We start from the raw sequence: 25,679 nt of genomic DNA, 5'->3' as shown, positions 1-25,679 counted from the left end.
GCATTAGTAATAGTTAAATATAATAACAGAATATGGACCCTAGCCAGTCTATACTGGTTCCCAGGCATTTAAATGTTAAAATACATATGAATTTCATTTCCAATAATTATAAAGGCAACTTAATATTAGGAGGAGATTTTAACTGTATATTTGATTTTTCTGAAACTACAAATAAAAGACCACTGCATACATCTGCTGTATCAAAAGCTTTAAACAAGTGGGTAGAATCATTTTATCTTGTAGATACTTTCAAATTTAAAGAAGATAAATTAAATCTTTGTTGTTTTCCCATCAAGATCACAGATTTGGTACCCAAACTAGAATACATAAAATATTTGCTGCCCATGACTTACACTTTAAAATCATTAATTTCTCAATCACTCCCTGCCCCTTTTAACACCACAATTCATTGATACTAAAACTTTAAAATGGATACAAACCATTAATCTTTAACTCCAGAATTCCAGCATATATAACTAACATTAAAGAATTCAAACCCTGGTTATTATCTGAATTACAGTTCTTCTTAGATATTAATTACACCACAGAGATAAATAAAATAATGATATGGGACTCATTAAAAGCTTACATATATGGTAAAACCCTAACTTGGTATAAAAAAAAACTCAAAGAATGGGATTCTGAATTTTTAGATCTACAATCCAAACATTTGTCAGTAAAAGCTGAAAAAAATCAAAATCATTTAAAGATGAAAAAAAAAGTAGAAGTATTAAACAATACATACAATGGCATTCTAATACATAAAACTAGTTTAGCTTTAGAAAAACTAAAAATTAATACCTTGTCCACTTCTCACAAATATCTATATAATTTATTCACAAGAATCAAAATGCAATCAAAAGTGAATAACATTAAAAGTATTATCCATGAATAGAAAGGGGAAAATGTCTTGGATATAGGTGACATTCTTGATGCCTATAGAAATCACTATATGGAACATTCCAAAAAGAAAATATACATATCAATCAATTAAATCTAGATGAAAAATGTTCTAATATAAAAAACAGAAAAATTACAACTAGATTTGCAAGCACCCATATCCTACAAAGAAATTACAGATACAATAAAAGAGGGTAAAAATAATAAAGCTCCAGGTATAGATGGCATAATTATAGAAATATATAAACTTTTTCCTTCAAAGATACTATCCCTCTTCCATAAAACTCTATTAGAAATTCATTCACAAGCTTTAATACCACCCTCTTGGAGATAATCCTTAATCACACCAATCCTAAAGGAAAAGAAATCCCCAAATCTCTGTACCTCATATAGATCTGTATCATTATTAAATAATGACTATAAAATATTTATGACAATATTAACTAACAGAATGAGAATACCACTATCCAAAACAACAAATAATGATCAAACTGGATTTATATATCATAGACACACACATGACATTATTAAAATGATAATTTCTTTTATAGATTATGTTAATAAAGAAAATAAAGAAACACTCATAATTGGCTTAGATATAGAGAAAGCCTTTCAGTCCCTAAATTGGGACTATTTATTCAAAATTCTGATGTTATTTGACTTTCCTCCTTCCTTTGTTCATCTACTAAGGAATATATATATATAACAAAGGGTACTAAACAAGGATGTCACAGGTCACCAGTTCTATTTGCTTTGGCTATTGAAATATTGGAAGATTCAATACGTAACAATACAAAAATCAAAGGAGTAGATGTTTATGAACAATGCAATTCTAAAGTAATGCTCTTTGCTGATGACATATTTTTAACATTATCCAATACAAAAGAGACATTAGAAGAATTAGATCTTTTAATTGACACATTTTACAGGACTTCAGAACTCCATTTCAATAAATCAAAATCAAAATTTTTATTTTTAAATAAAAAAAAGAATTGTAGATGAAGGGGACTCACATTATAGGGAAACAAAAATCTACCTTAAAATATCTAAGAACTGAGTTATGCAAGGATAATAATGAATTAGTCTCAAAAAAATTGCAATAATATCATCAATACAATTAAAATCTCTGTGGAAAAGTGGAACAAAATAATATTAACATTTGAAGTTAGACTACAATTAATAAAAATGGTTTTACTACCCAAGATTCTATATATAGCTTTGGCAATACAACTGTTACCAGAAAGGAATATACTCAAAGAAATAAACTCATGCCTAATACATTTTTTATGGTTTCCCAAAAGAAACAGAATAGCTTTAATACATCATATCAGACCATGGAAACAGGGAGGATTACATTTTCCTGATATAGAAACATATATAAAAGCATCAATATCTAAAGCAATCTCAGATTGGATAAGTCCAAATTATTCTGCAAATTGGAAAAAAGTTACTAACTGTAATATCAATAAATGAATTTGATTTACAAAAAAGTTTCAAATAGATAAAAACAATTTGCCATGGCACATATTATGAATTAGTATGCAATATAACATAACTAAGCCCACTAAAACTCATATGATTAATTATTACATTGACTCATTTAGGAAAATCATTAATGCAAATATAGATTTAAAAATCTGGTATGATTATTAACACCATTCATAGTTACAAAGAGTTTTCCACATAAAATATACAGAGAAATAATTAATTCCTGGGAACAGAAATGATTTGTTTGTTGGTTTCAATGTATTAAAGAACTAAAAGTTCTGGATATGCAAACAATAGAAACAACATACAAAATTCCACAACAAGAGTGCCTAACTATGCAAAGCATTCTGACGTATTCACAAGATTTATGCAGAATAATTAGTAATTCTTCATTTAAAGAAATACCTAAACTTACAAAATACCTATATGAAATCATATGTAATGATTATGACATGGGAAATAGTATTTCAAAATTTTACAAGATATTGATAAATTGTAAAACAACACCCAAATCCTCATATTGGAATTATATAACAAAAGGACACTCATTACAGCTAACTGCATAAATTAAATCAAATATTTTATTATCAATAAAACATACATCCTTTACACAATACTGGAAAGCTTTTAATTGGAAATGCTTGCACAGAGTATTCTTAACTCCAGATAGAATTACTAAACTTAATTCGTCCACAAAGGGAATGTGTTGGAGGTGTGAGCAAATACACAATGCAGATTGAAATCAAATTTTTTTCAACTGTGTTAATATTAAGCCATCTTGGAATGGTATTAAAAACTTTTTACTAGCTTTGTTTAATGGACCATTTAACTTATCTAAATCTCTAGTATTATTAGATGTGTACGAAGGTCCTCATTTCAGTGAGTCAAATATGTATCTAGTATGGCCAGTACTTGCAATCTCAAGGAAGTGTATAACAAGAAGATGGAATACAAAAGCAATACCAACTTTGGAAGACTTCTACAGCCTACTGAAGACCACAGCATTGTTGGAAATTAAAATTAAAGAATTAAGGATTAATCCTAAGCCATTTATTAACAATCCATGGAAAAAGGTCTTATCATTGATTGACACTTTACAATAACTGAACAGATACACTCTGATAACTGGATTGTTATACCTATACAGTAATTGTATATATTGAGCTCTGTTATAGTGTCAGGCTGATGTAAATAGTGTACATAGTTATTTAAGATGTTATATAAAAATACTATGGAATTTATTCAACTGTATTTGAAAAATAAAAAAAAAAATTTTGCCTTAATGTATTTGTGCATGGAGCTTTTCTCCCCGGGCCTCTGCTGAAAATGGATACGTATCCAGCTAGACTAGCCCAGTCAACAAATATAAAATAAAAATAAAATAAAAATAAAATAAAATTTTTTTGAGGAAAAAAAGTAGCAGAGAATTACCAGACAACCTATGTAGAAGATTATATAGGACTGAGAAATGTTCTAATTGGTTCTCTGAGAAAATAGCTGTTACATAGAATAGACTACCAAATTACATTAAAATAAACACTAGTTCTGATATTTTTAAGAACAAATAGACAATTATTATGGGAATAATTGTTTGGAATATTGGCAGGCTAGAAGGGCATTATTGCCTGTACCTGAAATATTTGTATGTATATATGTATACCCAATTATTATTGTATAGAGTCTGTGAGCATTTGTTAAATGCACATACATCTATTTCTAATATTAAAATTAATACAGTTTGTAAGATTGTATCTATTATATTAAATAATACTATATTTCAAGATTGATGCTGCATCAGAAACAAGGTGTAGCTATGGGTTTGCTGGTAGCAAATACTTAATTAAGCAAATATGGTTATAACAACCTGGGAAGTGGAATTTTTATTTTGTAAACAAATTTATTTTTACAACATCTATCATTCTAATAAGGTTTATAGGTGCATACATATGCTTTGGGGAGATAGTTTAAACACTTTAGATAATTTTGTTAATTATTTAACTCACACTGTTTTAATTTAAAAAAAGTAATTTTCATATGATAATATAAACTTTTTGGACATTATGATAGAAAAGTCTGAATCCTGCATATTTAACACAAAGGCATATAAAAATCAGACTAAAAAGAACACATATTTCCAAAGGATGAGTATGTATGTCCCATTCATGTTTAAGACTATACCAAAAGGGCAAATAAAGAAGTTATGTCCTTACCATAACGTTCCATGTGGAGTGTTCATCTCGCCTTTGTTCTTACACACGGGTTCAGAGCCAATCCTCGGCTCCGAGTCGGCCGAATTGCAAAGCTCTGAATCTCAGAGAAGCTCGAGACCAGCCCATATCCAACAATCCTCCCTGCCATTACTCAGATCTAGTTTGCAAACAAACCAGACCAAAGGATCCAACACCTCCGGTGCAAGAACTATACACTCTCTCAGACATTCAGAGACACTCTCTCACCATAGCAATAACTAATGGTAGAAACATATATCCCATGATACACGGGACCATATACCCCGGAAGGGGTCAAGACAAGTCGATCAGAATCTAATCCTACCAGTTCTTCCAAACACGTGGGGAGGGAATGTAAGAACAAAGGCGAGATGAACACTCCACATGGAACATTATGGTAAGGACATAACTTCTTTATGTGAGAGTGTTCAATCTCGCCGTTTGTTCTTACACACGGGTAGCGTCCCTAGCTCCGTCACCCCGAGTGACTCATGGAAGAATGTTCCTAAGCACAGTGGAACCAAACGATGTCCTGTCTTTGGAGACTTTGTCCACTCTATAATGAGTGATGAAAGTATGTGGCTTAGACCACGTGGCTGCTGCACAAATAGTGTCCAAAGGCAAGCGAGCTGCATGAGCTAAGGAAGTGGAGATGGATCTGGTAGAATGGGCCTTAGGTTTGATGGGTAAGGACTGATTTGATTTAGAGTATACAAAGGTTATACAGTCAGCAAGCCATTTAGATAGTGTACATTTAGTAATTGCCATGCCCTTTTTATTGTCTGCAAATGCGACGAAGAGCTGATCCGTTTTCCTGTAAGCTTTAGTCCTATCCAAATAAAATCTTAATTGCCTGTGAACATCCAACTTGTGCAGCATATACTCCAGTTTGTTAGTATGGTTCTTGAAAAAGGTAGGGAGTTCTATAGACTGGTTAATATTCGTAACTGAACATACTTTTGTAAGGAAAGATGGATTTGTATGCAAAGAGACTCTATCTGGATGGAATATCAAGTAAGGTGGTCTGACCGATAATGCTTGCAACACTGATACTCTACGAGCTGAGGTCACGGCGACGAGGAACAGTGTCTTCCACGATAAGAACTTTAAGAGGCATGACGAAGCTGGTTCAAAGGGTGGCAACATGAGTTGCGACAGTAACAAATTCAAGCAACATGGAAAGAAAGGTTTTCTGACGGGTGACCTAAGATGGAAGGTTCCTTTCATAAAGGCCTTACAAAGTCTGTGAGACATAATGGGAGAACCTTCCTCACCAATATGGAAGTTTGATATGGCCGCCAACTGTACTCTTAGTGTGGAAGTAGAAGCTCCTTTGTGAAAGAGGATAGATAAGAATTCTAAAATTTTATGTAGAGGAGCTACCAAGGGGTCTAAGTGTTGGCTAGACACCCAGTACACAAAGCATTTCCACTTACTCGTATAGAGTTTAGTAGTGGAAGGTTTATGAGAAGCAACCAGAATGTGTTGAACTGCCGGGGAGAGTAGATCAGACCTGGCTAGGCAGGGAAGCGGAGCAGCCAAGCTGCTAGTTTGAGGGACTGAAGAGACGGGTGAGGAACTCCCGACGAATGGGTCAGTAGATCTGGTACTAGGTCCAGAATCCACGGTTCCTCTATTTGATAGGCTCGAAGAAAGGGGAACCATATTTGTCAAGGCCAGAATGGGGTTATGAGTATTATTGTCCTTTCCAGGTTCCTGGCTTTCTGTAGAAATCTGGGAATCAAGGAAGTAGGTGGAAATGCGTATAGGAGACCCGGGAGCCAATCGTGTATCAGTGCGTCCCTAGGGACATCCCCCGGAGGGGGTAGAAGGGCAAAGTAGCTTCTGCATTTTGCATTCAACGGGGAAGCAAACAGATCGCAGCAAGGCTGGCCCCATTTGCGGCAGATCTTTTTTGCCGTCTGTTGATCGAGGGACCACTCGTGAGGTAACAGGATGGCTCTGCTCAACCTGTCCGCAATGACGTTGGATGACCCTGGGATGTGCATTGCTATCAGAAAGCAATCTGTGGACTCTGCCCATTGCCAAATTCTCATGGCCTCTCTGCATAACAGGTAAGACCTGGTTCCCCCTTGCTTGTTTATGTACCAGACCACAGACATGTTGTCCGTCTGAACTGCTACTGTTCCTAGAGGTAAGAGGGCTTGGAAGTGTTGCAACACCAGGAACACCACCCTCAGCTCCAGAACATTTATGTGTAGAGTGTACTCCATGTTGGACCATTCCCCTTGGACTGTTCTTCCCTGAAAAAGGCCCCCCCACCCTATCAGGGAAGCGTCCGTGGTTATTGTGGCTGTTGGACTGGGTAGAACAAATGGACGACCCATAGTGAGGTTCTGATTGCACACCCACCATGAGAGGTCCCGTCTGCAAGAGTCTGTTATCATAATCTCGTGCGCTAAGGGTAGGTGTTGGAACTACCACTGCGCAAAGAGCAGCCATTGTAGGATCCTCATGTGTAATCTTCCCATAGGAACTGCGATTAGTGATGCTGCCATTAGTCCCAAAACTTTCAACACCAGTTTGGCCGGGGCTTTCTTGCTCTCTAGAAGAAGAAGAACCTGCTGTTTGAGGTAGACACCCTTATTGGAGGGAGCTTTAGAAGTGTTGATCGTGTATTTAGGTCTGCTCCGATAAAGGAAATACACTGTGAGGGTGATAAGCAAGACTTTTCGAAGTTTATTGAAATCCCTAGGTGGGAACAAAGGTTGTGTAGTCTCTGGCTTGCAAGAGGCGACGCTCGGTGGTGGCGGTGAGGAGCCAGTCCTCCAGATAGGGAAACACCTGGAATCCTTGTCATCTCAAGTGAGACGCAACTACTGCCATGCATTTGGTGAATACCCTGGGGGCTGAGGTGAGTCCAAAGGGCAGAGCTCGAAACTGAAAGTGAATGGCTCCCAGCCAGAAGCGCAGGTGATCTCTGGATGGTCTGGCCATTTTGATGTCATAGTACGCGTCTTTGAGATCTATAGAGCACATCCAATCATCCTTCTGTAATAATGGAAGGATCGATTGAAGCGTGACCATCCAGAACTTTTCCTTCTTCATGAAGGTGTTGAGATTGCTGAGATCTAAGATCGGTCTCCAGTCCCCTGTCTTTTTTGGAACTAAAAAGAACCTTGAGTAAGTCCCGGATCCTCTTTGGTCTGCCGGGACTGGTTGGATGACTCTGTTTTCGAGCAGCTTTGAAATTTCTACAGCTGCTGGGTTTCACAGACGGGGTGGCACATCTGGAAACTTTCTTTGTAGAGGTGGAGTTGATGTGAAGGGGATTTTGTATCCTCTGGTTATAATGCTTTTTACCCAGGAATCTGAAGTAATATTTAGCCAGGCCAGTGGGTATAAAGCCCCAACTGCCTCCAGAGCAGGACAGCCGGGCCTCCCTTCAGGAGTGCTGGAAAGGCTTCCCAGGGACAGAATCCCTGTCGCCTTGGTTATGCGGACCCCCTCTGCTGCCGGGGTGGTGTCTTCCATTTCTACCCCCCCCTGCCTCTGGAGGGGGTATCACTCTGTGTGGTTTGGAAAGATCCCTGATTCTTACGGAACCACATTTTCCCACCTCGTTGACCTTTGAGGTACGGTCTAGTAGGAGCGGAAAAATGGACCCCGACAGCAGACAGGGTCTTTCCCTCTTGCTCACACTGAGTCAGAGTCTCCTTAACCTTGGGCCCGAAAAGTGTGGCACCATCAAAAGGGGCATTGGCAAAGGAAGACTTGAAGGCTTCCACAAAGGAGCACAGCTGCATCCATGATGGTCTTCGAAGAGCAATTGCTGAAGCTGCAGCTCTACTCGATCCCTCGGCTGCATACGAAATGAGCCTCATGGATGAGTTTACTATGGAGGTAAGGGTGTTAAGTTGTGCTGTTACCTTATCTGAAACAGCAGCATCTGTGTTACCCTGGAGGGTATCTCTAGGCTCCTTGATGAGATCCCTCTGCAAACGTGTGAAATGAGTCAAATAGTTTAGCGAACGCATGGAAAAAGTCGCTGAACTAAAAACGCGCTTCCCATATCTGTCCATAGTCCTAGAATCCCTATTAGGAGGATGAACAGATGAGGAAGACTCAGACATCTCCTTTTTCGTGGCTGCCGCCACCACCATAGCGTCGACCGGAACTCCCTTGGTGAGATAAGTTTTATCTTGGGGGGCAGTGATGAACTTGTTTGGTTTCCTAGGTACTGGTTCCACTGTGTCAGGTGCCTCCCACGCCCTTTGAGCAATCAATTCCACTAATTCATCGAAGGGCGGAGTCACCCAGGAGGTAGAAGGTTGAGCCCCAAAAGCCTTCAGCAGCACCGACTCATCCTCAGTGGGGGCTAGGGATTGCCAATCACCCCTCTGTTTCAAGATCTCCAGGATGTCTGCAAATGACACATCCTCTGAGGGTGATTTGGGGGACCCCTCTGCCTCATCCAAGTCAGAGTCAGATGTTAGAGATTCCTGTGGGGAATCTATGTGCCTCCTCTTGCACAACCATTTCCTCGGGACCTCATCAGAGGGGGCTTCTGGTGAGGCCTCCAAGGAACAGGGGGAACCCTCTGGGGGTGGCTGAGGCAATGGGGCTCTACGCTTTGGATGGGTCGTGGGAGCAGAAACAGAAAGTGGCCCTTTTGGGGAAGGAGAAGATTCCCCTGATGAAGTGGTTGTCTGTGCAGACAATACTTTCCTCATAAGGTCAAAGGCCCCCGAACCCCGGGCCGAGGGCTCCCCCGGTTCCAAAGAACATGGGAGCATCCCAGACCCAGGTGCCATGGGCTCCGGCCCCGAGGACAGAGCCGAGCCAGTCTGCGCCGAGGCCCCGAGAGGGAGAGTCGGCACCGACAGGTCGGTACGACTCTCGGTCCCAGAACCAAGGAGAGACCATCGACTCTGCGACTCCCCTACCGGTTCCGAAGGAGTCGAAGTCAATGGTGTCGATCGTGCAATGGACGGTTTCAGCACCGAGGGCTCCACTAACATCAGGTCATCCTCTCCCGGCTCCGAGATCTGGATGGGTCTCGAAGGAGGACCCGTTGGAGATATGGGGAGGCCTTCTAGTTTCAACACCAACTGGGAGGAAACTGCAATTAACTTGGAAAGGGCCATGTTTTCCATGAGTTTCTGCACGACACGATCCACATCTGTCTCAGATAACAGTCTGGAAGTACGGGTCGAAGGAGCCGAAGATGGCACCGACCGAAGAATGGACGGTGGTGGCAGCTCTGACACCGGTTCCAAGATCTGGGGCTCAGGGAAAGATAAACATTCGACACTCGGCCCCGAGGTCTGTGGAACCGGTGAACGAACCCTAGAAGATGAACTCGGAGCCGATGACATGGGCTCCGACATCTTCGACCCCTTCGAGGATTTAGAAGCTTGATCCGACTTGTCCAAAGCCTCTTGAAAGGCAGGCTTAAGTAATCCTCTGTCTATAAGCTTCCTGCGTCTATCTGTCATGACCCTCCCACTAAAGGAATGGCAAATAGAACAATCCTCTTGAAAGTGGAGAGGGCCAAGACAGTAAACGCAGGAAGCATGATTGTCAGTAATGGACAATTTCTGCCCACACTGACATCTCTTAAAGCCAGATTTAGCTTTCTCCGACATGACTAAATATAACAAACACTTCACTAGGCTAATAAAATAGAAAAAGTGCTAATAATTACTAAATCCTATAAATGTATATATATGTCTAGAAAAATCCTATATAAGTATACAAGACACTCACAAACCACACCCAGAGAAAAAAGGGTTAGGCCACAAAAGGGTGCCTGAAGAATAAAGGGGATATATATAAAAATAACACACACACACAGCACTTCTATAAACTATTTAAGAAATATAAAGTTATTTCAGCAAAAAAATATGCAGCTTATCTGTAAACTGTAACCAACTATCAAGTTTCTATCTGGTCCGAGCTCTCCTCGATCCGATCTGTTGCAGCAGCAATCTAGATCTGGGTAGTGGCAGGGAGGATTGTGGGATATGGGCTGGTCTCAAGCTTCTCTGAGATTCAGAGCTTTGCGATTCGGCCGACTCAGAGCCGAGGATTGGCTCCGAACCCGTGTGTAAGAAAAAAACGGCGAGATTGAACACTCTCACATGCTATGTTTGGGGAGATTTAAAACAGATGATATGTTACTGGATAGACAAATTAGTGATATGTGTATTGAATTTAAGAAGAGAAGTTTTAAAGAATCAGAATTGTGTGACATTGAGTCATTTGTTATGTCAAACTACATGAATATAAGTAAGGCAGTGTTCACAGGTATGAATAGTACAGTAACTCTCTCTGATTGTAGATGACTTCAGAAACTCAAAAGGTAGCACACCCACCTTTGGGGAGGTTGGCATAATGGTAATGGTTAAGGTCTTGACCTATAAAGATGGCTCTAACATATAACAGACATATTACAATGGTTAAGGGTATTACTGAGAAACACTGCCATATTCTTGATCATTTAGATTTGCTGAAGAATATAATAAGTGAGAAAACATCCTTTATTTATCAAATATCTTAAAATTTTAAACAAAGATAGGAGTGTTAATAGAAGACACATTCAGTGAAAAGGAACTGTACCTTGTACTAGATGCAGTTTTTTTAATTTATTTATAAAGAGAAAATGTTTATATACTTATTATTAAACCATATTATAAATGTGATTGTTTTTTTGACTGTGATTCTAAAAATGTTATATAGTTTGCTGTTTGTATGGCATGCTCAGCATATTATGTTAAAAGATAAAACATAAGTTGAAGAAATGAATATATGACCATCTTTTGGATATAAGAAGGGCAGTAAGTATAAATGCACATGTTAAGCATATGCAGAAAGTGGGTAAGATGCATCTGTTTAAATTTCTAGTATTACAGATTGTCTCACAAAACCATAGATAAGGTGATTGTTGAGTATAAGTAGATAAATACTTTGCTAGCTAATACGCTTCCCAGATCAAATGGCATTAATAACATTAAACCAATATTAAAGATTAGTCACTTGAGAAGGTAATGTTTTAACCAATGATATTTTAGGAATTTGTTATGCGATTATTATTCTTATCCTTTTCTAGAGATCTGCTTTCACTTATCCCTGCCTTTTTTCTTCCTTTAACTCAGTACTATAAATGAAGAACTAGAAAGTGATAGGTGAGTGATGCATACTGGAAAGGGAAAGAGTTCCAGGCAGCCTGATAAAGGCGTGTCTGCCAAGTGGTTCTAATGTTAGCAGCACCAATCATAAAAAGTAAGCAAAATAGGCATTCTTCTTACAGATAGTCCATTATGGTACACACACATAGGTTTCACTTCTCCAAACACAGAAACTGTTCAATCGTGGACAGACAGAGAGAGAGGGGTAAGGAGAAAGAAGCAGTTGAGTTGGTAAGCTCTCACAGAAAAAGGCAATTACAGATAACCCCAACCTGCCATCTGCCAGTGGAGGACAGTTTTGCTACAGCTGTTCTCGAAACAGGGATCCTAAAGTAATGAAACATGACTCTATGTGTGTGTCAGTCAGTAAACTTAAAATGACACCAGCACTTTTCTTTATGTCTGCTCTAACATGAATAAGTTGGACTTAACCACACATTGAGCTGGAATGTATTACAGCAGAAAAGCAAGATGCAGTTCCGAGAAAAGCAATTTCTCTTCCTTAAAAATCAACAAGTACTTAAGTCTTACTTCAGCTCATTACAAATTATATGTTTTTTTTTTTCTTCAAAAGAATAGTTTAAAGTTGTCCAAGAAACTGATTTGGACCACAACAAGTGTTATCAGTGCTAAGCACAGACCAATACTGGCCCTTTTTAATAATAACATATAGTGATATACACAACAGCCTTTGAAGGAAAACAGAAACACAGTTCACCCCCAGTATCTACGAACAAAGAAAATTATTTTTATATTAGATGTACTGAATCCTTCTTTTTCCCAGACTCATTTCATACAGACACATTCTGGTAAAACAGAAAATCCCACACAGTGATCCACTTGAGGCTCTATTAACTTTACACAATCCAAGACACACTTTATTCAACAATAAAACAATAAAATATGGTAAGCACTTTCATCCTTCCCAATAACAGGACTTTTTCAAAACCAAATCCACAGCAGGTTTCTCCACTAAAATAGAGTTGTCAATTAATCTTGTTAACATGAATTATTAATTAATCAAGAAAAGTTAAGAAAAAATAAAGTAATATTCACCTAAAAAAATCATAAATAAACCATCAATAAAATTATTGTAATGCTTAAAAAGTGCATAATGTTTAAATAATTGTGACAATAAAACATTGTGTGACGTTAATATTCACTTGTCACTTCATTTATAAAACTAAAGCTCTCTCGTTCAAAATAGGAACCAGGGAAAGATGATCATTAAGACCAGGGGGGTTTATGGCATTCAGTCTCAATTGCCACCTTAGTTCACTTTTCTCAATATTATTTTCCCAACACCCACCTCTGTAGTCTTTTTTAATAACCTCCAAAATATCAAAAAGGAACTTGGTGTAGCTAAAACAACTTAGGGTGTGTTTATATAAGGCATTGTTAGTGGTTTTTTACTTCAAAAGTATGTGTGCTCATAAATCCGTTTGCATAATGCTCTCTCCATTTTCCCTATATAAAATCCATTACACCCCTAACATATAGCCACGTACACTGAACCCTTGGTTCCACAATTACCCTCTACTAAGTCCACCTGTTGCAATGGATCTCCTATCAAAATACTCTTCTCCATCATCACATAGACAGTATTTGCATGTCCCACATCTTGGGGGGCTCCTACCTATACTCCTAGAAGAGTGGGGATGTTCCAATAGGTACTTCATATTAGTAGGGGGCTTATTGTGGAACCAAGAGGTGAGAAATAGGAATCACTGTATTCATCTGGCTAGGAATAAGAAATTTTGAAAGCTTCTATCCCATCCCAAATCTGTCTGCCAATGTTAATATCTTAGAGGTGTGACCTACAATGTTCACCCAATGGTGTTTGTGCCCATCAACACAGGCACACTAACACACACACACACACACACACACACACACACACACACACACACACACACACACACACACACACACACACACAAAGAAAATCTAGTTGCAGTGCTGCACACTGCTAAGAAGGCCAAAGCATTCATCCACTGTCCTCATTCTACTGCTTGCTATACCAAACTAGGATATCGGAGTTTCAATCAGAGATTAGTCTTCTGGTCAAAGAGACAGCTTTGAAAAAGTTGTAGTATTGTCATTGAGGTATAATTTTGCCTGGACAGTTGCAAACACAGCTATCATTTTTGATTCAGATATGTGAAATAGTTGTGCAATTCTGTCTATTAGTCAAGACACATTTTCTCTACAGCTCCACTACATAAGCTTTAACTGCACCCTAGATGACCTACATTCAGTTAGACTTCCAAGTTCTGAAAGAGTCAACAACAGTGGGGTGAGGGACTGGGATAGGAATAATAAAGCACATCCCTGCTTGCCTCTCTTATGGAGGAGGGTGTAGGAGCTGGCCTGGGGTGTGCCCAGTGTCATAATTCATAGTGGATACTGGGAATTCCTGAGACAGGTAGCAGCTATTATAATAGACAGGCAGCTCTATTGTGGAGTGTGTCACAGGAAGTGGCGTGCCTCCTCTTAGAATACCTGTCTTATGCCCCCCCAGATGATGTCCCTTAGCACACTGTGGGAGTTAGAGCTTAAACTAATAGTCTATCCTGCAACCATTATCAGAGGAAGAACTGGTAGCACTGTAGTCTCCTTTCCTCACTTCTTCCATCTGACTGACCCACCTGTAATAACGGTGTGGCAGCCTAAGTTAAAAGGTAGAGTGGTTCTGGGGCAAAAGTGACAGGCAATAAGGAGATAACAGATGTCTCACTGGCAGAGGGAATTGTGCAATATCAACCTTCACCCTACTTCAAAACATCCTAGTTTGATTGCTGAGTCATTGGAGAAGCCTTGTGAGTCTGGGTATAAGCTGTTAGTGAAAAAAGCAATTTAAAATGAGAAGGAAACTTAGAATTTTAATGAGCAACATGCTAAATTTGCAATTACTTGTTAGACAACCTATGTAGTTGTGACTGATGTCCAGAATTATTCAATAATAGTCTTCAAAAGTGTACATTTTAGCATTAACAATTCACAGATTTACAGATTGTAATGTTGTCCTGTTAATTCAGATCCAAAATGACTCCTTTTTTTTCTTCATGACTGAAGGTTTCTGTCACTATTACCTACCAGAAGATGAGTTTCCAGAGTCCTATCCCTTTGATGTTGACAGTATGAACTTCCCCACTGATGGTCTCTGCTTTGTTGGACTCCTGTCTATGATTGACCCTCCTCGCTCTACTGTTCCTGACGCTGTTTCTAAATGTCGTTCTGCTGGAATCAAGGTTGGTTTGCATTTAATATTCAGTTGTTGGGCGTGAAGAGACACTTGTGTTATACATTAAGGAAATACTTAGCGGCTACCATTTGTATTAATCTAAAATATAGTTCACATAGACTAACAACAAGACACCTGTATCAATAGGATGGCTAAACTGTGAAGTGAATGACCGAATCTTGAGTCTAACAACTTCAATTTAATTGAAAATGAGCTGCTGAGCTACAGAATTTATCACACTGGCAAAATAATTATTATATCACTCATTTTACTGATTTTTTTAAAGTTCCTTTTGCCTTCATGCCTGCCAGCCATCACTTTGTCCACTGTTGTTCCAATTCATATTCCCCTTCCTTCCAGGTTTACACTTAAATTCCGTGGTGGGGCATAAAATCACTAGAAATGTGTCTAGTGTAATCTCACTCTGTTGGCACCCTGAGTTTAGGGTGATATCTACACATAGGCAAGATCATCATTCAGAGAGTGAAAGAGGATGATTATAGGTTCATAGGTTCATACTAGGCTATCTGCCCTAGGGCATTTATAAGCCTAGCCAGAGTGTTTGTGGCTTTCACCACCCCTTAGGATGAGAATACTATACCCATTAGTTTGCTGTGCCTCTGTCCAGCAGTGATACAGAGATGATTCCGGGGTAAACCTACGATCTCCCATTCACTCGTCAAGATTTCTCTTGAACAGAGTCAGTGAGGGGCTCTGCCTCACATGGACTGGGATTCTGTTCCATAGTGTAGGGAGTCTCTGGGTGATGAATCTGTCCCTCCAGCACGTCCTATTTATATCCGTGTTGAGGTTTAAGTCTCTTGCTCTCGTGGCTCTGGTGGATTTGGATTTTTTGAGGTGGAGCATGTCCATTAATTCCGGGTTGGACATGGCCTTGTATGTCAGGCACAGATCACCTCTGAGCAGACGGTATGCGACTGAATAGAGCTGGAGTTTCTTCAGTCGGGCATCGTATGACATATGTTTGAGCCCCTTTATCCTTTTGGTGAGGAACTTTTGGGGTCTTTCCAACTACTGCAGGTGTCGGGTAAGGTACATTCCGAATGGGGCGTTGTACTCAATCATTGGTCTGATAAGTGAAGAGTACAGGGTACAATGACCTCTCCTGATCTGGATGTGAATCCCTTCATGATCAGGTGGGCAATGTAGAAGGTCTTCCTAACCACTTTGGCAATGTGAGTGTCAAAAGAGAGGTTACTGTCAACTTAGGTCCCCAGGTCCCTGATAACTTCTTCCGTGTTTAATGGATTACCACCTATGTGGTAATTAGGGGTTACCTTGTTTTTCCCAAAGGGTATGACTATACATTTTTTGGCATTTAGCTTAAGGCCATGGCTCTGGCACCAGTTATCCATTTCTATGAGACCTTTCTGGAGGATGTCTGTGTCTGATGGAGTGTCAGTTATGGTGCCCAGTTTGCAGTCATCTGCAAATTTTGTCAGCCACAATCCCCTATGTTTGCCTGCACTTCAGAAAATAAATGCCGAACAAGAGGGGGCCCAGGACTGAGCCCTGTGGGACACCGCTCGTGACCAGCTTAGAGTCTGACATGGCACCAGCAACTCTAACCCTGTGTGTTCTGTCCTTGAGCCAGTTTGCAACCCATCTTGTGACATATGGGTTTACATCTAAGCTGGTGAGCTTTTCTATGATGCCCAAGTGGGGTATTGTGTCGAATGCTTTGCTAGGTCAAGGTAGGCTGTGTGAACTGCCTTACCCTCATCAATGGCCTTAGTGACTGTTTCAAAAGTCGACCAAGTTCAAGAGGCAGGATCTGCCCTTGACAAAGCCAAATTGGGTAGGATCCAGTGTCTGTAGGTCCCCAATGTCTTTATTTATGAGTTCCATTATGATCCTCTCCATAGCTTTGCAGACAAGGCTCGTCAAGCTTATGGGGCAGTAATTTCAGGGTCCGTAGAAGCACCGCCTTTGTGGAGTGGGACCACAGTTGCCGTCGCCATTCTTTGGGTACGTATCCTGTAGTAAGGCTAAGATTAAACAGCAGCCTTATGTGTGGGTTTAGTTCCTCATTGAGTTCGTGTAGCACACAGCCGGGGACACCGTCCGTCCCATTGATGCTGTGTTTTTGCTTTAGAGAGCAGCTCTCACCTGGGCATCTGAGATGTTTTGGAGGCTAGACTCTGGTGGGATAGATATTTCTCCTTTGGGGGAGGAGGGAGAATTTGCACTGAACCTGTCTGCCAGTATGTTGGCAATGTCTGTGGGTTCAGTGATTTTTTTTCATTTTGGACTAATTCTGAGCATATCTGGGAGTTTCCACCCAGGTTTCTAACATAGCTAAAGAAGGCTTTATGATTGTCTTTTGTGTCATTAGCGATTTTTCTCTCAAAGTTGGCCTTGGATGATTTTATGAGTGATCGTAGTTTTTTGCTAGTATTGATCAGAGATGCCTTCCCATTTAGGGATTTTGCTTTAGCTTTCTCCTCTTGTTGTAGAGTTTGTTTATGGCTGGAGTCCACCAGACCGGGCGCCTGCCTTTGGTGGAAAAGGTCTTGATTTTATTAGGGATTGCTTGATCCATACATTCCTGGAGGTGCTCGTAGAAGGCATTTGTAAGGGTTTCAGCAGCGTGGGTTGTGGTTTCCACTGGCTCGGGGGCCTTGAAGGATACCACTCCAGTCTTAAGAAGTGTGAAGTTTGCTTTTGAGAAGTTCTTCACTGTGGTCTTTTTTGCTGGGGGTGGGGGCAGGATGTGGATCTCCAGTGAGATTAATTTATGGTCTGATCTCACCAATGAGGAATATACTTCCGGTGTGGAGCATTTTGTCCCCATGTTTGTGATGATCAGGTCTAGTATATTTTCTCCTCTTGTGGGAATGGTGACTAGTTGTTCCATAGCATTTGAGTTTATGAACTCAAGGAACCTTTGGGCTAGGGTGTTGGGGCTTGAGTAATGTTCCCAGTCTATGTTTGGGTAGTTGAAGTCACCCAATATGATGGTGTTTGGAGAGACATTTATACTCTCCAGTGTCTTCAGGAAGGCTGTGTGGGTTTCCTGAGTTTGAGAAGGTGGTCTGTAGCATGTTACAAACTGTAGGGCAGTTTTACCTATGGTTAATTGCACCTGGATGGTCTCCGATGCTTCGTGCGTTGCCACTAACCTGGAGGTGTGGGTATCCTTTATGAATATGGATACTCCCCCTCCTTTTGTAGTTCAGTCTGGATTTTGGGGCCGGAACGCATGATATGAGGTATAACCTGATAGTGCTGGGGTGCTCTCAGGAGCCTTGAACCAGGTTTCAGTCACAGCACAAACATCTATTTAGCTGCCCCATTGTCATTCAGCTTAACTGTCAAGTCCCAAAAGACTGCACACCTGATCTATATTTGTTTCCAGGCTCGTGCTGATCCTGGCTACATTTCCCAGCACAGCTTGAGGGCTGTGTGCATCCATGGTCCTTTCTGTGGCCTGATGATGTTCATCATGCATACAGCTGCAGTAATCACAGATGGGTTCTCTGCCGTCAGGCGGGTCCTCGGTCGGCCGAATTCCAAAGTCTAGGTCCGGCGTCGGTTGTTGTCGCTTTCTCTCCTGACATCAGTGAGGCAGGGGTATATAAGACACAGCCGACGCCATGTTCTTCAGTCTTTTTTGCCGCGCGGTGCCCAAAGCAGAAGCAGTTCGCAAGTGCCGGTCGGCCAGCTCCTGAATTTACGAAAAATTGGAAACCGAAGTCTTCATTAAAGCTAAGTACCCCATTGGGGAAACTTTTCTTGCCTCAGACCGATGTCAGAAAAAGTTAACAATTGTATTTCTTGTGGGAAGCAAATACCGCATAAGGATTTCCATTCCCTCTGTATACCTTGTTTAGGCCCAGACCATGACGTCTCAGGCTGTCGCTTTTGCGCTACTTTCAATAAACGCACTATAAAGCGTCGGGCAGAGTTCGCCCAACACTTTTTTGGTAAAGCCTTTGATTATAAAATGTTGTCGGAGACTCCGACTACCGTTTTGTCCAAAAAATGCAAGGATAAGGACCGACACGCGAGGTCCGCTGTCCCAACCGACACCACGCCAAAACCGGCTACACGTGGTCCGGTTCTCAGCGAGACACCTATGCAGTCCCTGACTACCGACGACACTTCTTTGGCAGTGTCTTCTGTAACCGAGACCGCAGGTACCTCGGCCCTTACCCAGACTACAACCACCAAAGCCACTGTGAGTGCTGAGCCTCCTAATGTGGACAGGTCCACTTCCACCCATGGTGTCTTTAGACCCTCATCTTCCTTTTCCATTAAGGCCTTTACTAAATCCAAATCAGTCAGGCATCCCAAGAGGCCTGTTGCACAGGGCCCATCCCCAGGCCCCATGCCTAAAAAGCAGATGCTTAAAATGGCTGAGGATTTAATTACTCTTATCAGGGGTTCCCAGCCCCCTCCAGACAAGAGGCCCAGAGTGGAGGAAGATTCTCCCTCTTCTGATCAGGGCTCCATTTTTTCAGAGTATTCTGATGTAGAGGAACACCCTTACTCTCCTTATGAAGATTCGGATGCAGAGCAGTCCATTCCTTCTGTATCTCCTCCTGAGGATTTTTCCTTTGGGGAAACCTTGCACACTTTGAGGGAACACTTCCATTGGGAAGGCCAAGACTTTTCTGATTCCAAGAAAAGACTTAGGGAATTTCTTTTGTTACCTCAACACAGACCTCTGGCGATACCTCCTGTCTTGGACATACTTGATGATGTTTATTCGGAGGCTTGCCTTAATCCGGATTCCTCCCTCCTGCTCCAGTCAAGCCTGATAGGTACTACAGAGTTCCTAACTCTCACCAATTTCTCTACAAAGGCCATAATGCTGACCCTGAAACCATTTCTCAAGGTCCCAAGGGAATGAAGACCTCTACTGCTAAGAACCCACTACCTTCGAAGAGAGTCAAGATCCTTAGAAAGGTGGGGTAAAAGGTATATACCTCGCCACCCTAGCCATGAGGGCCTTAAATTGTCAGTTTCATATGCTTAAATATCAGCAGTTTCTGTTATCACAATTAAGGAATAAAATGTCTCAACCTGAACAACCAGATTTGAAGGAGTTGCAGGATATGATGCATAGTGCAGAACAAGTGGGTAAACACACCTTACAATGTGGCTATGATGCCCTAGAGGCCTCAAGTAGAGCTGCTGTTACAGGATCAGTCATTCGTAGACATGCCTGGCTTAGGGAACAAAGCTTACCTGATCATGTGAAAGCAAAACTTCTAGATGTTCCTTTACAAAAGGATGTGCTGTTTGGTACTAATGCTGAGGAGATATTACGGAAAATGGAAGAAAAAGCCAAATCTATGCAAACTGTCAAAGCTTTTCTACAGGTTCAACCACCACATTTTAGCAGAAATTGGCCTTCTAAAAACTGGTCCTTTCCAGCCATGGACAAGCCCCAAAGAGGTAGATACAGGCGCACAAGGGGCAGAGGACAATCACAAGGATTATATAGAGGCAGGCAATGGCAAACTCCAGCACCAAGAGGTGGCGAAGACAGTGCACAACAATACAGGAAACAAACCCAATGACTCCCTCCTTTCCATGCCAAGCAAGTCTCAGCTGGCAGCACCCTTGGGAGGAAAGCTGGCATTATTTACAAGAAATTGGCATACTGTCACAAAATACAGACGACATCACGCCATCCGTAAAGAAGGTATGGCGAACAAAAACTTGAGTGACTCTATTGATTTTGATAATGCAGCCACCTCTGAGCATTTAGTTGTTAATATTTCCAACTATTGCTTGAATGCTTTTGAGACCTCAGTTCTAAACAAGGGACTTGCCTTTTTTCCCTCAAGTTGTAATGATGTGACGGACATGGTTGTTGATGTAAAGCTATTTACTAGAAACCTAGCTTTGAAGTTGTTATATGGTGAAAGTGATGAGCAATCTGTTAACAGCTTTAGACCCTTTAGGAAACCATCTTTATTTATACCTCCACAGCACCCATTACTTGAAGCGTTTGAACAGGCAGTAGAGAAAGATTTGTTTGATTTATACAATGATTTGAGTGTCAAACCACAGTTCTATAACTTGACATTTAATGAAAGACAGGCACTCAATAGACTGAGACAGAACAGTGATATTGCCATTAGGCAAGCGGACAAAGGGGGAGCTGTCGTTATAATGGACAGCTCCAAATATGAAGAAAAAATGCATTCCATGCTTGCAGATAGTGAAACATATTTACTTATTCCGAGTTATAGATTAAATACTTTGATTAGGGATGTGCAAGCCATGCTTTATGATTTATTACTATCTGATGTCATTGACAATGAGTTATATTTATATTTTATGGTAGAAAAGCCCCCAATACCATCATTTAGGGGGCTCCCAAAAATACATAAGAATCCCTCTGATCCGCCCTTGCGTCCCATTGTGTCTAGCCGGGGCTGGTTAACAGAACCCCTGTCAATTTACCTCGACAAGATGTTAAAACCGATTGTTTCAAGGGTCAGTTACATCTTAAAGGACACCAACAACTTTATTCACAATCTAGCAATTTTTAATAATACATTTCCATCTTTTGATAATTTTCTATTGGTCACATTGGATGTTAGATCATTATTTACTTCCATTCCTAACGACAAAGGAATGGAGTACGTTAGAGCACTTTTGACACGTAATCAATTAGCTCCACACATTGTCAACAGATATATGTCTCTTCTCGAGATTGTTTTAGAGAACAATGTATTATGTTATCACAATGAATACTTTCTACAAACCAAGGGTGTAGCAATGGGCACCCCATGTGCCAATGCCTATGCCAATTTGGTGTTGGCACAATGGGAACATGATTTTGTATTCATTGATGACTCTGAAATTTCTAGCCACTTGAGGTTCTACAATAGATTTGTGGACGATGTGTTCCTCATATGGGCAGGAACACTTCCACAACTTTTGGGCTTTGTTGAATATTTAAACAAGTCCACTGATTTCCTTGGTTTTGATTGCAACCATTCTACAGCTAACATAGACTTTCTAGACATCAAAGTCACCATGGGTTCACATGGCTTTGATACTGAGCTCTTTAGAAAGAGCTGTTGGAAAAACAATCTTTTACACCGAGGGAGTATGCACCCTCAACACATCTACAAAAACATAGTTAGGAATCAAACCACCAGGGTCTCTAGGCTAACGTCAACAGAAACAGCCTATGAACAGCATAAAACCTGTTTAGCTAGGAACTTTATTTCCAGAGGATACAACAAGAAGCTAGTTGACCAAGTCATCCTTGAAGGGGATTCTAGAAGGTCCAAAGAGGGTGCTCCACTTATAACCAGATCTGATGTCCATACTAGCCATCAGACCCCAGCACAAACTTCTCATAATAGAATTGTTATACCCTATACCAACAGAAATGACCATGTTCTAAAAATTTTTAGCAAACATTGGCATCTACTGACGATAGATGATAACATCAGATCCCTCATTGACACTCAACCTAGAGTAGCTTATAAGAACATGCTATCTCTAAATCGACTTCTATGTTATGACAGAACTCATAATCACACACCAACCAATACTCACAAGATCGGTACTTTTGCCTGTCAATCCTGCAATCAATGCAGACATATTATCAGCTCTCATACCCACACATATATACATCCCATCACACATAGAACTTACACATTCAACCATTATGCTACTTGTAAGTCCACCAACCTAGTTTATCTGGCTGATTGCCAATCCTGTCACAAATTTTACGTAGGGATGACCACCAGATCATTGCGTGAGCGCATTAGGGAACATATCTATGCTATCACCAAAGGCAATGCTCTCAACGCACTGGCGAAACATACCATTGAGCTTGGCAATACACATATTTTCAAGTTTCTGGTTTTAGAATTAGTTCACACAGATGGAAGGTTAGGTAACTTACAGAACAGAGTGGAGGAAAGAGAAAGTAAATGGATCTTAAAGCTCCAAGCACACAGATTTGGGCTCAATGATAGGCTCACTATTAAGCCTTTTTTAGCTGCTAGGTCCCTCAAGCATTGACATGAAGTTTTTATAAACAACTTATTTTATTTTATTGCCCTTTTTAGTTAATGTGACATCATGTTATTCTTTTATATATTCAATGACACGAAGTTTTTGTATAAACAATTTATTTTATTGCCCTTTTAAGTTAATGTGACATCATGTTATTCTTGTATATTTAAAGACTCATTTTGTAGTATGTCTTTATGTCTGATGAAGCGTTGCGAGTCAACGCGAAAGCGCTCACACCAGTTTCTGCAGTTTTCGCTTTTAATAAAGTGGATCTTTTTCTTATAAGTTCGAGCTTTATTATTCAATCGAGCATTTTTGGGAATCGATACAGCTTATGGTGCACTCTATACTTTTTGTGTTTGATACTGTCACAACAGACAAATGGATCCTGGACGTTATAAACAGAGGTTACAGATTTCATTTCCACACTCTTCCAAAAATGAGAGGCATGCCAAACCTGCCACACAATCAAAGGGCAGAGGCACAACTACAAATTTCAAGGCTCATAGACATGAGAGCTATTCAAGAGGTACCTACTCATGAACAAGGTCAAGGTTTTTATTCCAGACTATTTCTGGTGCCAAGAAAAGGAACCGACTGGAGACCCATTTTGGACTTATCCATCCTAAACACATTCTTACTCGTACCAAAATTCAAGATGCTCACATTACAGCAGCTTCTTCCCATGCTGGGCAAGGAGTTTTGGCTGGTAACATTGGACCTCAAGGAGGCATACCTGCATGTCCCAATCAGACAAAGCTGCAGAAGATACCTCAGATTTCTTGCAGGTTCAATCCACTATCAATTCTCTGCATTGCCCTTTGGCTTATCTACTGCGCCCAGAGTATTCACAAAATGCCTGGCATCAGTGATTGCCTACTGCAGACTTCAAGGGATACAAATTTACCCTTATTTGGACGACTGCCTGATCCAAGCGGACAGCAAGCACATACTTCTGGAACATCTGGCTTATGTAACACGGTTACTGCATTCTCTGGGATACACAATCAACAAAGAGAAATCCAGGCTAACACCATCTCAGAAAATAACTTTCCTGGGTGCCAACTTGGACACAAACACCCAGATGGCCTATCTTACGCCAGAAAAACAGGGCCAACTAACTCAGTACTTCAAAATACTAGCAAAATGTACCAGGCTTACTGCAAGGAAAATCCTGCAGGCTCTGGGCTTCATGGCATCTTGTATTCTTTTAATCCCTTGTGCAAAGTTGCATATGAGGAAACTTCAATGGTACCTAAAAAACCTATGGTCTCAACACAGCCACAGTTTGGAAACAATAATACCAATAATTCCATGTTTGCAAAAGGAATTTCTATGGTGGGCCCAAGCATGTCAAACAAACACAGGTATTCCATTCTGCAAGCCTCAAGCAAATCAAGTCATCACAACAGACGCCTCAGATTACGCCTGGGGGGCGCACATGACAGACAGGTGCATTCAGGGCAAATGGTCCCAAAAGGAAAAGCACCTTCACATCAATCAAAAAGAAATGCTGGCAGTGATAAATGCAATTACAGCTTTCAAGGACCTCCTGCATCCAGGACAATTACTGATAAAAACAGACAACACCACAGTAATGTGGTACATAAACAAACAAGGAGGAACACATTCATACCCCCTGTGCAGACTAGCCATGACACTTTGGAACTTGGCTCTGGAATGGCAAATCGAACTTCAAACACAGTACTTGCCAGGTTTGGAAAACATGCTGGCAGACAATCTAAGCAGAAATATGACAGATCCACATGAATGGAAGTTGCATCCTCAAGTGTTTACAAAGATAATCCAAGCATAGGGGAGGCCAGACATAAATCTCTTTGCCTCCCACAGGAATCATCAATTGGAAAAGTTTTGTTCAAGGACCTTTCATCCAAAGGCCTGGAGAGTGGACGCCCTTTCATTCAGTTGGACAGCATGGACAGTTTACGCTTTCCCACCTCTGCCTCTTCTGCCCAAGGTGCTCTTGAAAGCAAGAGCAGACAGACCGAAGATGATACTGATTGCTCCAGACTGGCCAAGGCAACACTGGTACCCACTCCTGAGGAGCCTAACACATACTCCTCCCTGGTCCCTACCACTAATGCCTCTTCTGCTGACTCAGCACAGCTACAAAACTCTTCACAGTCAGCTGAAAACACTCAATCTCACTGCATGGAAAATTCCTGAACACCACAACAGACCCTACTACCCAAAGAGGTGCAGGATGTCATTTTGGAGGCCAGAAGACCATCTACGAGAAAGGCTTACTCCGCAAAATGGAAACGGTTCTGCTCTTGGAATGAGAAAAAAGGCCAGGACCCTAGAAAACTGAATTTGGCTCAGGTATTACAGTATCTAGCTGAGCTGCTGAACAGTGGACTTTCATTTTCCTCCATAAAAATCCATGCCTCAGCCATTTCTGCAGAATTCAACACGGATCCACCCTTATTTTCTCACCCACTCTTAAGACAGTTCCTCAGAGGGGCTAAGAATATAAGACCACCAAGGAAACAACCAATACCAGCCTGGGATCTTAATTACATTCTAGAAAAATTAACATTGCCTCCCTTTGAACCAGCTGCCTTAACAGATTTGCAATATTTGTCCTGCAAAACAGCTTTCCTTCTGGCCATTACCTCAGCTCGTAGGATT

The 25,679-nt window shown here is 40.8% G+C and overlaps 1 protein-coding gene across 1 annotated transcript in view; it reads left to right on the top strand.

Moving 5' to 3' along the window:
- ATP12A (ATPase H+/K+ transporting non-gastric alpha2 subunit) overlaps nt 1–25,679 on the top strand; it is a 534,499-nt gene that overhangs the window by 266,225 nt on the left and 242,595 nt on the right. Inside the window, exon 13 of the mRNA XM_044081130.1 lies at nt 14,843–15,018. Coding sequence (XP_043937065.1) covers nt 14,843–15,018 — 176 coding nt within the window. The remainder of the gene's footprint in view (nt 1–14,842; nt 15,019–25,679) is intronic.

The sequence above is a fragment of the Protopterus annectens genome, chromosome 8.part0 (genome assembly GCF_019279795.1).
Source record: "Protopterus annectens isolate FY-2018-M chromosome 8.part0, PAN1.0, whole genome shotgun sequence".
Taxonomy (NCBI): domain Eukaryota; kingdom Metazoa; phylum Chordata; order Ceratodontiformes; family Protopteridae; genus Protopterus; species Protopterus annectens.
This window is presented reverse-complemented; position numbering and strand designations above follow the sequence as displayed.